We start from the raw sequence: 15,545 nt of genomic DNA on the forward strand, positions 1-15,545 counted from the left end.
CGGATCTGCTATCTTTTGGTACTCTTGAAACTCTACTCCTGCCATCTGCTCATCTGCTATCTTCGCACCGTCCTGAAGACAATCTTCTACCCTCTGCCGGTTAACAGTGATCGTGATCACGCCTTTGGGGCCAGACATCTTCATCTTCAGGTACACATAACACGGTCGAGCCATGAAGCTAGCATAAGAGGGCCTGCCCAGAATGGCATGATAGGCACTTTCGAAATCCACTACCTCAAACGTCAATTTCTCCTTGCGGTAATTCTTCTCATCGATGAAAACCACGTCAAGAGTGATCTGACTGAGTGCGTCGGCTTTCTTTCCTAGGATGACTCTGTGGAATCACATGTTGCTCTCGCTGAGCTTGGACATCGGGATGCCCATCCCTTTGAGGGCCTCAGCGTACATGATATTCAGACCACTGCCCCCATCCATCAAAATATTGGTCAGTCGGGTGCCCCCAACGACTGGGTTGACCACCAGCACTTGCCGCCCAGGGGTAGCAACGCATGGCAGGTGGTCGGACTGGTCGAATGTAATATGGGTTTTCGACCACTTCAAATATCTTGGTGTTGCCGGAGCAACCATGTTCACTTCTCTGTTAATGACTTTGAGTCGACTTTTGCTCTCGAGATCAGCAAAAATCACCAAGGTGGCATTAACATTAGGGTAACCACCATCATTGTCTTTGTCTTCCTCCTTATCGGACTCTTTGTCCTTTTCACTGGGATGGCTTTCTCTGAAGCTCTGGATTAGGAGTCGACACTGACGAGTGGTATGCTTGGGGAGAATCAGATTCCCCTTCTCATCCTTTTTGGTGTGTATATGACACGGCAAATCCATCACATCATTTACTGCTTGGTCTTTTACTTTCTTGGGGATCCAAGGCCCTTTGGGCTTTCCCTTGAACTTTCCTTGGTTCAACACTGCTGCCTTGGCAGGGCCTGCTGCCTCAGCCTTTCGCTTCTGCTTCCGACTGGAATTCCCACCTCTGGTGTCTTGGGCGACTGACTTGTGCTTGCCGCTCCAGAGTCGTTCTTCTTCTTCGCCGTTAGTGTACTTGGTGGCAATTTCCATCATCTGAGTCAGAGACATGTCTCCAGTCTGACCGAACTTCAGATTGAGCTCTCTATAGCGAATGCCTTCTTTAAAGGCACAGACTGCTTGGTGATCTGTGTGGTGCAGAGTGATCCATCTCTGGATATAATCTCTCAAGGTCTCATTCGGTTTCTACACGCAATGCTGCAATTCTGGCAAACCAGCAGGTCTCTTGCAGGTTCTCTCGAATGTTCTGGTAAACACTCGGGCCAACTCAAAATGTTTCCAGGGGCCAACTGGGTCAGCCAGGCCCTGGCAGAACCTTCAAGCATTAGAGGGAGGTGCTTCATGGCCACATCATTGCTGCCGCCACCAATGTGCACAGCCACTCGGTAGTCTTCTAGCCATGTGTCGGGCTTCAATTATCCTGTGAACTTACTGACGCCAGTCACCAATTTGAAGTTGTGAGGGATCTCAGCAGCTCTGATGGCTCTTCCGAAACACTCAGGGCCAGAAACGTGGACCCTCCTTCCGCTGGGTCTATCTCTATCCAGCCCCTCTTTGTATGCTCTGTTCCGCTCGACCAAACCATGTACAAGGACTGACCTTGCGTCGAAGCCAGGCTGTCTTGGGTTGACTGGAACCCTGCGGACATTACCATATGGACGCATGTCATCGTACCTTCGGGGCACGTATGACCCGTCCCTCGGAAGGGGTGAAGGCGCTCGACGGTGGTTGTCACGAGCGTACTCACGATCATACTCTCCATGAGCTCTTCCCAAGTGCCGATCTTAGCGGTGATCATGATCTTCATGTTGCAAAGGCGACCCAGGACTGTGTGCCGACTGAACAGTATCTGCCCTTACTGATCTGTTGTGGATCCTGTTCCGCAACTGAGAAACGGCGGAGTTTAGGTCTCCTGCCGCTCGGAGCAGCGTTCTGATCTGTTCCAAACCTCTTCCAGCTTCTGAACGGGACGGTTGGATAGACCCTGCGATGCGCGCAGCAGCTGCAAGATTGTGGATCGGAGTGCGGAATACCTGAGTTTTCGGTGGAAACAACTGTCGTGGACTGGAATCGGGGATCAGTCAACGGGCATGCTCATCGAGAGAATGTTGGAGATTCTCCAAACGAGTGCGCTCAGCCAGCGTGGCCAGGCGCACTGCCTCCAAGGCCCGGGCCTCCGCGGTCTCCTCCACGATGAGGGTCTGGAGGGCCTCCACGTTGCGGCGGTGCAGCTCTTCCCTCTGCTGCGAGTTGAGAGGTTGGGGCTGATACTCCTCGTGGTCGAATGACGGGCCATCGCCGCCTCCGTTGCTGCCGCTGCGATGGAAACCAGGTGGGCTGTGATGGGAGTCGACCATAAGGACTTCTGCCGCGGGGTCACAACTCACGCTCCCGGAAAATGTGTCTGCAAAGTCAGTCGACGGGTCGACTGGACCGCAGTGAAATACACCGGGCTCGATTCCGCTACTTGAGGGGTAGCCACCTAACCAGCCACCACATGCTTCACCCATCGCTGGAGCCGCGATCGACCAGATCGCTTGCGGTGGGGTCCAGCAGAGTGAGAAGGTGGTGCGAGGACCGACCGATACGGGGTCGATGGTTGCTGAAGGAGGACGCCGCAGACACTCACACGGAAGTATGATGAACCACGGATCGGGAGAGCCTCGACGTTGAGAGGGGCTTCCTGGCGCCAGGCGGAGTCGTCGGCGACGAAAGTGAGCGCGCCGAGTCGGAACTCGCGGCCCATGATCAAACCGCCGCCGGAAACCATGTTAATGAAGATCGGAGAATGTGCAACCTCACCGGAAGTCGCTAAGACGCTTTGCCCCATGGTGGGTGCCAACTGTTGTGGTACTAAGTCTAACAGTAAGAATAGGGGGTACGTATGAGGAGGCGAGGCCCTAGCTACGGCGAGATTGTACACACGAGTTTACAAGTTCAGACCCCTCTCGGAGGAGGTAAAAGCCCTACGTCTCGGTGCCCTGTGGCGGTCGACTGCAATATGGTGTGTGTGTTATAGGGGGTGCGAACCCTTGTCCCAGAGGAGGGGGTGGCTTATATATATAGAGTGCACCAGGACTCCAGCCCACCTCCGTTACAGGGGTTCAATGTACATTAAGATAGGGCGTTACTGATAACGCCAGCTATAAAGTGTATTTAATGACCTTCAAGACTACAGAGTGAACGCCTGACCTTTGTTGTCCTGAGTGACTCCTGGTCTTCTGTACTCCGAGTGGTTTCTTGTGCGGTCGAGTGACTTTGGGGCTATCCGAGTGAGGTGATTGGTCGAGTGGATTGCACTCGATGGTTTCAGTCGGTATTCCTTGCTATATCTTAAATGTCCTTATCCTAGGGTAGTGACCTTAGGTGGGGCGTATAGGTCAGGTCTATGACCCTACCATAGGTCTATGGCATCGTCACCTGTACTCCATGATGCCGCTGTGACGCCCGGCGGTCCGCCCGAGAAGGCAACAGCGCGCCTCTCCCTCCACCCCGGCTCCTGTTGAGCACACGTCCCGCGGTGGGGATCGAGCGCGGATGGTGGTCGGTGGGAGGGGTCGCAGCGAACGAGAGAGACCGGTTCAGTGGCCAAAGAAGGAGCTCGAATGGCGGCAGTGATGGTGTGTGGATGTGCTCGATCCAATCTGGTTCGATGGGGGGGGGGGGGAGAAAGAAGAAAGACTGATACGGGAAGGTGCGGTGGCAGTTATATAGTAATTTCGGTAAATATCAGGGGCAATCATGTGTACCGTTTCGTTTTTAAGTGTGGTTGCGGGTGCAGGAACGGGGCTATCTCAGGGAAACGCCTGATTCCTGCATTTCGCCTCAGCCTGGCTGGGAGCTCTATTTTGCATGGGTCCGGCCACCAATTGAAAATGCGGTCTACCAAACATCCAAGAATTTGCATGGCGGATGCAAGCCAGGTGCCGAGCAACTAAACACGCCCTATATGAACAATGTTTGATATTTGCAAGTTGCGTGAAAATGACACTTACTTCGGCAAGATTTGAGCCTTTTGAGACGTAGAATTAAGGCCAAGGATGAACGGTGTTTAGAAGAATGGTTAATCACCCATCTGTGATGTTGGTGTGAAGTAGTAGTCGTGGTTATCTCCACCATTTCAGCCACGATAACTTCCATTAGCAAACATGGTAAATCATTGACCCGTTGGTTTTTTGTCAGAAATTGACACGTTTGCTAACGAAAGTTGACATCCTCACAAGAACATAATTCACCATAAGAACGTCTGATTTGTCATGGTTAAAAATCTTACGTCAGTTAGTACTTTTGTTTCGTAGAAAAAGACCAAGAGCGAGCCAAAACGTACAAGTCGGCGCGGCCGGTAAGCGCGGCGCTGTCGTGTCAACCCATCCGAGCTCCGTCCCACTTTACGAATTCAATTCAGTGAGACAACGACAGGCGCCGGGGAGGGAAGCGGACCTCCTCCGACCACACGACGCCACGAAGAAGAATCAAAAGGTGGCCGGCGCCGGTGCACCTCCCACCCCAGACCCGTTCCAACGTGCGCGGGCACGGCGGAGCGGCCGGGTCAGCGCTCCGGAGTGAATGCGGCCGCTGCCTGCTGCTCCCGGTGGACGGACACCCCGGCGCCCTTGACCGGTTCGGGCACGCGCGAGAATTTCCAACCCGGCTTCAAAGAACGGGACACGCACGCACACGAGAATTTTCACAGCCCAGCTGCACGCTCTCTAGCTGGCTATAAATACACGCACGCGCTACACTAGCTTAGCATCAAACCCAAGGAAAGAAAGACCATCTATCCACGTCCCCGGCCAGAGATTCAGACAAGTCTTCTGTGTGCTTGTGCTCCTTGGGATTCAGAGGAGATCCATCCAATTCCAAGGGCGCGTTCGTTTCTTCTTGGGAGGCCATGGAAGCTCGCCGCCGCCTCGACTTGTTCCTCGTCGTCGCCGTCCTCGTCGCGATCCTCGCCGCGAGCTTCGTGCGGTGCGCCGACGCCGCGAGGCCCGTGCCGCCGAGCCCGGCGACGGCGCTGGTGTCGTCGCTGATGGAGATGCTGCCCATGGGGCCGAGCAGGCGAGGCGCGGGGCACTGATCCATCGTTGGTTGCAACCATTAATCGGCGAGGAGTATATACATAGTTTAGATTTAGAAATCATTCCTTTTGGTTCTTGGTTAATTCTTTCTTTTCAAAATAAACCATTTCCATCTCTGCCTTGCGCCTCCAAGAGGTGTGTATACAAGTGTAATATATACGTACGTATGTACACAGAGAGTTCGATATGCAGACGAAATGATCTGAAACAACCAAACAGGATCCCCTTAACGCGCCGGTCTTGCGTCTTATAATTAAAATCCCATTTATGTTGCTGCCTTGTGCGTGTACGTGGATTAACGAGCTACTCGGCTCGTTAAGCTCTTGCTCATTAAGCTTTGGCTCGTTAAGATTAACAAGCAGAAAATCCTGCTCGGCTAATTCGTATGAAGCTCGCTAAACTCGCGAGCGTTTGTTAACAGATCCTGATGTGTTACGGATTATATGACAAGCGTGTAGATGTGGATTTTAAGAAGGAAGTGGTGACTATAAAAAGAAATGCACTTGTTTGTTGCCTTCTATCTAGATTAGATTGATAGATGGGCTGAGGTGCTAGGAAAATTTTGTCATGTAAGATAAAAGTATGTGTTGTGTTGTTACTAATGAGCTTAATGAGCTACTCGCGAAACTCGTTAGCTCGTTCGTTAAGCTCATAAGATTAACGAGCCAGAATCAATGATTGGCTGTGTTCACTAGAAGCGAGCCACGAGCTTAACGAACCGAACTATCGAGCACTCATTAAGCTCGCGAGCTACAAGCTTTTGATCCAGCCCTACGTGTATATACTACGCATGAAAGGAAAGTCAAAGCAGGCGTGCTGGATACATAGTTTTCCTTTCTTTTGACCCGAAACTGTGAGAATTTCCTCCCACGCCTTAATTTTTAGACATTTTAATGGAAGTTTGTAGCACAAGCAAAAGGAAAGAGTCTACGTCCTACTAGTGTACAACAGGGTAAATACAGCGTGCTGGATGTAGTTATCATGATGGTCCACGATGTGAGTTCCAAAGTCGCTTGCTTCATCCGTTCGTTCCAAACAATCAAAGAAGAAATATTTGTTTGGTAGGTTTGGACTTTTGGTGATGATTGAGTTACAAGAAAAAGCATCATGCCCAGCTATTACAAACTGGTAAGAGCATCTATAACCGGACTTTGCAAATTCGACCCTTTAAATGACCGTGGACGCGTCCATTGACACTGACCGGTCAAGCCTCAAATTTGTCTTCTCACAACTGAAGACCTCAATTATAATATCTTAAATTCATACAAACTCATGCAACTACGTCAATACATTACACACATCGTCCGGCTACTCCATCACTACTAACATGCCATTTGACTACCCAAATTTGGCATGTTTGACTCTGGTGGAGATCATCCACGGTTGCACTTGCCCTTCCTGGCGCCCTTGTCGTCCTTCTCGCAGAAGTGCCGATCAAAGACGCGGTAGGGATCGAGATGGATCTGCTCGTCATCGGAGCTGTCCTCCTTCGGTGGCAGTCCGGCCATGACACGGACCGCCGGATCTGCTCGTCGTCGGAGCTGTCCTCCTTCGGTGGTCGTCCGGCCATGACACGGACCGCCCGATTCTGCTCGAGTGCGAGGGCGCGCGTGTTCCTCTGCTATCATTTCTTCACAATGAGGGTGCGGATGGCTTCCTGCTTTGCAGCTGTCCGCGCCGCCGCATCAGCCGCCGCCGCGATACAGGCCTCACCGGCCTTTATCCTCTCCATCACACAATGGGCCGCCATTCTCGGTGGGACTCATAGTCTGCCCGCCCAGTGATGGGGAAAGGGAGATTTTCCGACTGCTAGGACCGCGATGATCCAGCCCCAGAGAACCCAAGCGCCCGTTGAGCTGACGCTATGGAGTCACGTCAGACAGATCCTTCCATCGGTCGGGTGTTGTCCTCCCGGGAGCGGGGAGTGCAATGCGGACCGACATTGCCTCCTCCAACCCCCACGAGATGACACAAGAGACGCCCGGAATCGTCGGAGGTAAGCTTGGGTGGTGGAGGGAGTGGAGTGGAGTGTGAAGTGGCTAAGGTTTGGTCAGGCGAGCGGATGGGGACGAATATATGTGGGGTCGTTGTAGACCAGCACGGCCAGGCCGACATGGCGGGCGGGACCAGCCGCCCCATATCCGCCTCATATTTGTGCTGGATATGAGGGGTGCCGGTCAGCACGGGCGTTTAAGGCCCGTTTAAGGCATCCATCTGGGTTGAAATTTCGTGACCAATTAGTAACCAGGTGGCCGCCCGGATCTTAGAGGCGGGTTTGAAACGCCCGGTTGTACATGCTCTAACACAAAGCAAGAAATAGGCCCTAGTTCATATGGTGAAGTGCCAATCATGGTCAACACCAACCAATTCCAACGAGGGTGCGCTAGAAAGTAGAGGCAACACAAGATGCATGTCAAGATTAGATTTGAAAAATATCGTAGAGATTGGGGTGTGTGTGTCAACAACATCAACTATCATCATCACCAAATTGTAAGTTACGACCTTGACTTTGACAATTAAACGCTCTGAATGGTCCAAAGCAGAACAAGACCCTACTTGAAGTTGCGTGGTGGATCACTATCTTATAAAAGTTGGGAAAGTCTTAGGATTATTATAGGAAAAATGAATTAATAGTAAGAGGGAAAATGTAACACCCCATTTTTGGGGTAAATGATTTTGGCTTTTAAAAATAATACATGTGGTGCTTTATAATTTTAGGGGGCTTTTAGAACTTTCTCAAAATTTCCCTCTTACCTTGGATCTTTTTGGAGATGAAGTACCTACCCATATATTACCTGATGTTACCATGCATATTCCTTTGCTAACCCTTGGCCACAATTAAAAATAGCCATATAGCCATTAATTTTATTAATAGAATTAAACACTAATCATCATGGTTGATTAATGAAAAAGTTCCTTTCCCGCAAAAAAAAAACTAATTCTCCCTGCTGCTTTACACCCCCCCCCCCCCCCCCCCCCCCGCCCCTAAATAAATATTAGGAAAATACAAGATAGTTACAGTAGGCCTCCTTAAGCCTCTAGAATCCAGTTATGCAAAAATCTAGTCCGGTCTTATGCAAGATTTTGAGGCCATTGCAAATTGTGGCACTTTTTCAATTATATGGATACATAATTACATACTGACCGTGTAGTGTTGATTGCTTTGGTTAGGTTTAAATTGAATCATATCATCTGTATACATTCACCCAACTGGGAGAAAGATCCATATAAGGTAGAAATAAAGATATGGACGCTGCACAAAAGAAAGTTTGGTGGTAGCAAACCTCACCAAGAAACAAGTGCTTAGCTGATCTGTTAAAAGTAGCAATTGCAGCAAAAATGAAAAACAACCAGTGCCATCAGGAACTAGGAACTGGCAAACCAACAAATAGCGGTAGAAGAGAGCAAACCTGCAGCACGAGGTATCATCAGGCTCTGGCCATCAGTTCAGAGCCTTTCACACGGAGTACATTTTTCCTCTGTAATTCTTGCTGTACATACCTTCTCGTCTGGCAATGGCAGATCACCCTAAGGTTGGGAGCACAAATGAAACGTCACACTCAATAGACCTTTGGTTTAAAGTCTTGGAGCACATGATATGTTTCGATTTCGGATGAACATTCACAAGAAGCATGATATATACATATATAAACATTCATCTTCCGTAGTACATAACAACCATTTCTGCAAATTTTCACCATATAAGTTCGTCACATCGTAATAATGTATTACATTGAACATAAACATGATTTTACCCATCCTCCTCCGAAATGGCAGTCAGCTCAGACATGAAATGGTAAGAATCCTCTAGGGGGGTGTGGCCACTATCACAGAAGAACGGCCTTGAAGGCACCTGCAGCACATCACTGCCGCCTTCGAGCATCTCTATGACTTCGCTCATCGCCGGACGATCGTGGGACTTCATCTGGATGCAACATAGGCCAACTAGACACAGCTTCCTCTCCAACTCATGCATCTCAGCAGATATCTCACCCAGTTCATGTTTGGTTAGCCGGTCATACACCCACGATGGGTAGAATGCCTGGCTTGAGTTCGCCGCATTTGGGTCAGCATTCCTGCGTCCTCCAGCCATCTCCAACAGCAGCATCCCGAAGCTGTAGACGTCGGACTTGCTGGATATGACGCCGAAGCTCCGGGATACCATTTCAGGAGCCATGTACCCGATTGTTCCCCGTAAGGCGCTCAACGGCACAAAATTGTTATCCCTTGGGTATAGCTTGGCAAGGCCAAAATCGGCGACTTTTGGGACAAAATTGCTGTCAAGAAGGATGTTGTGCGGCTTGATGTCAAAGTGTAAAATCTGCATGTCACAGCCTTGATGCAAGTAGTTGATCCCCCTGGCAATGCCCAAGGCAATTTCATTGAGCTTGTCCCAGGAAAAACTCTTTTCGACCGAGAAGATGTACTTGTCCAGAGAACCACGGGGCATATACTCGTAGACTAGTGCCCTCCTCATTTCCTCGGAGCAGAAACCCACCAGACGCACCACATTGACGTGGTGGATCCTACCGATGGTGGAGACCTCGCTGATGAAATCTTCTCCGTCGCAGCTGGATTTACCGTCAAGCATCTTGATGGCCACAGGGACATCGCCTGGGAGTAGAACGCCCTTATACACGGAGCCGTAGCCCCCCTGACCCAGCTTGTCTCTGAAATGGCTTGTGACTGCAACAATATCTGTGTAGGCATACCTTGTCGGGCCGATCATTTGCTGCATCCGTAGGAACTTCTCGACCGCATCGATTGTGATCCTTGTTTTCCAGTATTTGTGGGCTAGGAAGACCAGTACCACCAGAGGAGCAAACACAAACCTGCGTAGAGCTGCACATATAGAACAAGTTTATATGGGGTCACCAAGAAACTACTAGTGTAGCTAGTATATGCAATTCTATCAATGTACCAGCAATCAACTTCAATATCAACATGGAGTATACTGTTGAGGACTGTAGTTTGCGAAGGTGTTCATTGGAAGGAAAAGTGTCTGCTCCAAATGCGCAATGTAAGATCTCAGAATCAACCGTAAAAATGGTCCATATCCAATCCCAGTTGCCAAGAGTACTAGCCATTGGTTTTCCTGGAACTGGGCTGCAGACAAGGGAGAAAATGTAGAAAGTCACACAGTGTACATATATAGATATATCCAAAACAGACGGTGTATAGATCCCAAACTCACACAATCTTATCCTTTAGGCAATCCTTGAAGCCCCCATACCTCCTTTTATATTTCAAAGGAAACCAAACAGGAAATCCTCTCCTCAGGGTTTCCACCAAAACACCATGGCTTGCATTACTATATTGCACGCTCTGATCACCCAAAGCAGCCACAGCCAAGTACCCGCAGTAAGGATTAAGATCTCCAACATAAAGAGAGTCAATCAACACATAGACAAAAGAAGACCTCGTTCTCAGGCAAGCTACCGGTATGTAGTCACTATTGTCCGTGACCGCCCGCGAACAATTCACAAAGTTAGCCCATGTAACAGAACGAGGGTACAATTCGACGAAGCCGTCGGACCCAGGGATGCCATATATATAAGGGCGCTGATCCCAGCGAGGAAGAGGGCAGCTGCCGCTCATGTCCAGGTTGGCGTCCACGACCCAGAAGTAAGAATGCTTGTAGTTGATATCCGTGACAAAGTACGTCCCTGTGTTGATCCGAATTGTAGCCTTGCTATCGGAGCAATCCAGCTCGTACGATGGCAAACCGCACAGACGCAGATCTCCTCGCAGGCGGAAAGGGTACTGGATGTCTTGGAGATGGCCGCAAGAGAAAGGATCACAGGCGTACCTGTCAGTAGTATCATATCGCCCCTGAACATCAACGGCAAGAATTGCAGCCATGAAATGCACCAGGAACCACCATGGAGGCATCAACGATAGTCAACTGTTTAGCTCTTCTTCTGGCTTCATTGTAGGCTTTCTCTTCTTGTGCTGGGCAACCCTCTCTCCATTAATACAAGATCCAGGAGCAGAAAATATGCACCCATAGTGTAGTGGCATGTCACTGTAAGGAGAGATGGGCGAAAACAAACACAAAGGGGTGCTGGAAATTATTTTAAAAGAGCCTGTAGAAAGACCTGGTATGATATGGTTAATGTCCACATCGCTGCTGCCATATGTTATCACAGAGAAGATGTGCAATATATGTACGATCCTTGTTGACTCCTTCTGTATCATCAGGCAGGGATGCCGGCATAAGCTGCTGCGATATGGCAAGGGATTAAGTAATACATGTCAGTGTCAGGTCTGTGCCCCACTCCTATTTGTTTTTTACAAACTTTATGCGAAGTTTGGTTTCTACTAATAAGAATGGGGGCGAAGTTACAATTCCTATTCTAAATATTTAGGGTGATACTAAAAATAAGAGGAAAGCAATGGGAAGGGATTACCGTGGCCGTGGCTATCTGCGACGGACCATCAGATTTGAGCATCATCATTCTCGGGCCGCCCGAAGTATCATTCAGAATACACAGGGCTACACAAGGGTACCAAAGCATCATGGTGCTGACTGCAGCTAGAGGAAAAATGGGTCACTTATTACATGGCAAACAGAACTATATGTGTTCTAAATAACGCTAGTCAATCAATTGGCAAGAATTTCGCCAGTGAAACGAGGAATGAAAATGTAGCTGCTAGCATACGAAAATGTTGGCTTTTGTAAGTATGCAGATATGCTGAGATGTCATCATGTCAGATATGAAAATAATTCTGAATCTGATACCAGTTCAGTTCAGTTCAGACTTCAGAGGCAAGATCTAGTCAGCAGAGGAAAGCTCACTGCAGCAAGAAGCAAACAAGCCGGTCTGGGCGATTTGCAACGGCTTAAATAGTTTACAGAAGAAGAAAAAAGTGTGGATGTATATACCTAAGCAAGTCCGGCGGGAGGGTAGCCCGGGCTGCGCCTGGAGCAGCGATGGTTATCACGGTGGTGACCGGCAGCGGCGCCGCTGCCACCGGCGCTAACCACCAAGGAAGCAAGGAGAGAAGAAAGGGAAAGAATCGAAGAGACCACCACACCTACACGAACATCTCGCCGGACCCGCCGTCCAGGCGCCGCCGCCGCCGCCGCCGAGGGGAGCATGGATCATGATGTCAGCGAAAGCCACATCGACTTGAACAGGCCCAACTAGACGGCCCATTTAGACTCGCAAAGCTAGAAGAGACTCTTGGGCTGAAAAGCAGCGTCTGCCGTCTTGTGGCCCACGCAGGCGAGTCTTCCCTTCCCTCTCTCCTTGCTGCAGATAATTTCGGATAACATTTTACGGCTCCCCTTCTTCCCCAGCTCCGCCCCTCCAAATCGCAGCCGAAACCTCGGAGAAGCTCGCCTCCCGCATCCATGGCTTCAGCCGCGACCTTTCCGAAGCTCCGGCTCGGTCCACGATGCCACGGCTTCTCCCAGCTTCAGGTTCCGTTAATCCTTCAACCGTACGTACCCTCACGCAAGCAGCGTAGGAGTTTCACGAGCGATTGCCATTGATTTAACCCTGTAGGCGGCTGACCCGGTTCATATCCACATGAAGATTGGTGATGCCTGCAAGTGCCCCATGCCTGCCCAACGGTAAAACCTGAATTTTCCATGGACCATGGCTGTATGTGTTTCTGCTTGCTGCTTCAGTGTTCAGTTTGCCATAGGATAACTGGTGGCGGTCAATGTACCAGGTTGCTTGTTTCTACCGGGAGAAATGCGAGGCACACATTCCTGCCGGTTTCGGCGGCTCGATCAGGTGAGCTGCAACTTCTGCAACAAATGCCCACAACAGTACATGTATTTATCACCGCCAGTGATGTTCCAAATGGTACGCAAAACCTTCAGAATCAGATAGAGTCGTTGAGGTTTTCAGAGAACTGCAGGTCGGGGCGCATCGGTCGCCGAGGCCGAGAAGACTGGGCTCTCGCTGGATAGCTTCAAGACAACCGTTGTCAAACGCGACGACGAAAAGATCCATGTGAGATTGTTTGTGCACTCTGCCAAGCCATGTTAAATTAAAGCTGTCAACTCAGAAAAAAAAAAAGCTGTCCACATCTACTAGTCACATACATTGATGCATACATTTGTATTCAACTAATGGGACATGTACCTAGAGATGTTTTGAGTGGTCTTGACTCATCTGATGCTGGGAACTTGTTGCCTGCAGCTAAGAATCGAGCTGCCCGGGAAGGAAACGCAGAAGGTGTTTGATGCAGCCTTGACAAGCCTGGCCAAGGATGCGCCGCCGGTTCCAGGTTTCAGAAGGTCCAAGGGTGGTATATCAATTAATCCCCATTTCCTTGCAAGAAACATTTTACATATTTGCTTGCTCCAAGTCACTGAAGCTTCTAACAATTTTATTGCCGTTTTTCTTCATGGATATCTGTTGGATGGTTGAAGGGAAAACATCGAATGTAAGTGCCTATGAACCTTTCACGCCTCATTTGCAAACTCCCCTGATTCTCGTCTGAAATTCCGCCGTTCTGAATGGGGTTTAGTTTCTGGGGTTGCCAGTTTTAATTGCATTGTAAGTCAAGGCTACCTTTTCTTTCACGCATACTTTTCAAGATGGTTGTTAACCAACTCCTCCTCGGAATGGTGAAGTCTTTTAAAACACTGTCCTTGTTCAGAAATAAAACCACCTAAGGACAGGAGTAGTTTGTTTCCATCGAGCATCGCCGAGTACGCTCAACTGTTACCGGCTAAATTTTCAACCGAAAGTGTGGGCTACTAAATACTAACTGCAATCAAGAAATGACACGGCTAGACATAGACATAAACTACACTATCAAGTCTGCACTGCTGTCCTAACCCCCCACATTAAGAACCGAGAACTGACGACAGCTTCTGAATCCCTGTACTGTGTCCAGATACCAAGCAGCATTCTCCTGTCGATGCTCGGCAAGAGCCGGGTCACCAAGTTCATCCTTCAGGAAATACTCAGCGTAACCGTCGGCGATTTCGTCAAGAAGGTTGGTGCCACTTCATAAAAAATTAGAACAGACTAGCCAACCTTTGACTTTTGGATTCAGAAGTAACTGACGCTGGCTTTGCAACCGACCCAGGAAAACATCAAGGTGAACCCTGAAATCGCGACGACACAATCGGAAGGCGACCTGGAGTCGTCGTTCGCGCCGGGCTCGTCGTTCGGGTTCAATGTGATCCTTGAGCTGGAGAAGGAGCCTGACACCGATGATGCTATTGACGTGGAGCTGTCCGACTCCAAGGACGCTCCGGACGTGTTGCAGTCCGACTCTGAAGAGCCTTCCGAAGAGCAGCCCGCCTCCTCCACCTGATACTTCAGAGAGGAAATGCCTCCGTGTATTTATTCCCTGATGAATGTGCTCCAGATTCAGCATAGCATTAGCAGGCAAACAATTGTTCAGATAAAACACCAGAGATGATCTGCAGGTTGCGGGTGACACATCACTGAAGATATGTGTGTAGCAGCACTGAGCATGCAGACACGTTAGATTTGGGGAGACATGGGCCCATGATGACAGCGCCGCAGCTCCAGGCTCCAGCGCAGCAATGATGAAAAATCCTATCCAGTTTGTCTGGAGCATGATCCACTGACACCTTGGCTTCGGCTTCGAACTACCCGATCAATCATTTGGGGGTGCTCCACTCCACTCCTCAAGCCTCACACGCCACACCCCCACATCCATCACCAGTGACCTAGTACCAACTCACACGCATGATCCATGCGAGTAATACAGTATAATAACGAAATACATTGCTTTTCCAACCCTATCTTGTTTTTCCAACTCTGATCCCGAGGCCTGGAAGAATCCCCGTGACATGACAGCATTCCCGGCTCCTTGACGCGACCGTTGGGCGATGCTGGGATTTGTGCTCCGTGTTACAAGAAAATTCAACGGATTAGGTTAGTAGGTGCATCTGTGCATGATAATAGATATCGGTAGCATCATTATACCAGAAAACAGGTCATTTCGTCCGAGCGACTTTGATTAAACCCAGGACCTGGAATGATTTTGGGCAGCCACCTTATTCCCCTATCACGCTCACAATTTCAATAGTACTACCGAATTCCCAGCAGAATCAAAAATGTTTGTTAGGTGACCGCATAGGCGTTCACAAGAAAAACCCAACATACATGTTATTCCCTTTCCATTCTAGCCCAGACACCGCTCGCTGCCACACCAACCACCGGTTGGCAATCATAGTTCATAGGGCAATGAAATCTTGGAACATTGTGGATTCAGAGAAAACTTTTCTCGTTCATCGGCAATGGCGGTAGAATTTCTAACACGGATTGGATTCTCACCCCCCTAAAATATGCTTGCTCATGTCCTCATTTCTTCGAACACGGGGAAGATATCGGATTAGGAGTAATTGGTTGGCGATTGGCAGGGGAATTGGCCGGGAGACGGGGTAGGTGCCCAACTTATTGTCAAACAATCAGCATCGAT

The 15,545-nt window shown here is 49.5% G+C and overlaps 2 protein-coding genes across 4 annotated transcripts; one reads left to right on the forward strand and one right to left on the reverse strand.

Moving 5' to 3' along the window:
- Window positions 1-8,761: 8,761 nt before the first annotated feature.
- Window positions 8,762-12,271, reverse strand: LOC123071738 (rust resistance kinase Lr10-like). 2 transcript variants are annotated; one of them, XM_044495323.1, is made up of 5 exons: window positions 12,010-12,271; window positions 11,534-11,619; window positions 10,318-11,346; window positions 10,045-10,229; window positions 8,762-9,965 (listed from the first exon to the last, which is right to left on the reverse strand). In XM_044495323.1, exons 3-5 carry the CDS (start codon window positions 11,013-11,015, stop codon window positions 8,875-8,877), a joined length of 1,974 nt encoding a protein of 657 aa, XP_044351258.1. In that variant the 5' UTR covers window positions 11,016-11,346; window positions 11,534-11,619; window positions 12,010-12,271; the 3' UTR covers window positions 8,762-8,874. The 2 variants fall into 2 exon arrangements, with proteins under 2 accessions (XP_044351258.1, XP_044351257.1); XM_044495322.1 differs by having other exon boundaries at window positions 11,534-11,658; window positions 12,010-12,242.
- A 60-nt stretch (window positions 12,272-12,331) lies between these two features.
- On the forward strand, window positions 12,332-14,536 carry LOC123071740 (uncharacterized). Of its 2 annotated transcripts, none has more exons than XM_044495325.1 (8): window positions 12,332-12,549; window positions 12,635-12,702; window positions 12,804-12,868; window positions 12,996-13,090; window positions 13,280-13,385; window positions 13,513-13,526; window positions 13,983-14,084; window positions 14,178-14,536. In XM_044495325.1, the coding sequence occupies exons 1-8, from the start codon at window positions 12,481-12,483 to the stop codon at window positions 14,406-14,408; spliced, it is 750 nt and encodes a 249-aa protein (XP_044351260.1). In that variant the 5' UTR covers window positions 12,332-12,480; the 3' UTR covers window positions 14,409-14,536. The 2 variants fall into 2 exon arrangements, with proteins under 2 accessions (XP_044351260.1, XP_044351259.1); XM_044495324.1 differs by having other exon boundaries at window positions 12,334-12,549; window positions 13,280-13,388.
- The last annotated feature ends 1,009 nt before the right edge of the window (window positions 14,537-15,545 follow it).

This window comes from Triticum aestivum, chromosome 3B (genome assembly GCF_018294505.1).
Source record: "Triticum aestivum cultivar Chinese Spring chromosome 3B, IWGSC CS RefSeq v2.1, whole genome shotgun sequence".
In the NCBI taxonomy this organism is placed as follows: Eukaryota; Viridiplantae; Streptophyta; class Magnoliopsida; order Poales; family Poaceae; genus Triticum; species Triticum aestivum.

Coding starts and splice junctions, on each gene's coding strand:
- LOC123071740 (XM_044495324.1), top strand. CDS start 12,481: ATGGCTTCAGCCGCGACCTTTCCGAAGCTCCGGCTCGGTCCACGATGC. Junction 12,550..12,634: donor ACGGCTTCTCCCAGCTTCAG/GTTCCGTTAATC, acceptor TTAACCCTGTAG/GCGGCTGACCCGGTTCATAT. Junction 12,703..12,803: donor TGCCCCATGCCTGCCCAACG/GTAAAACCTGAA, acceptor TCAATGTACCAG/GTTGCTTGTTTCTACCGGGA.
- LOC123071738 (XM_044495323.1), bottom strand. CDS start 11,015: ATGCCTCCATGGTGGTTCCTGGTGCATTTCATGGCTGCAATTCTTGCC. Junction 10,230..10,317: donor TGCCTAAAGGATAAGATTGT/GTGAGTTTGGGA, acceptor CCTTGTCTGCAG/CCCAGTTCCAGGAAAACCAA. Junction 9,966..10,044: donor GATATTGAAGTTGATTGCTG/GTACATTGATAG, acceptor CTATATGTGCAG/CTCTACGCAGGTTTGTGTTT.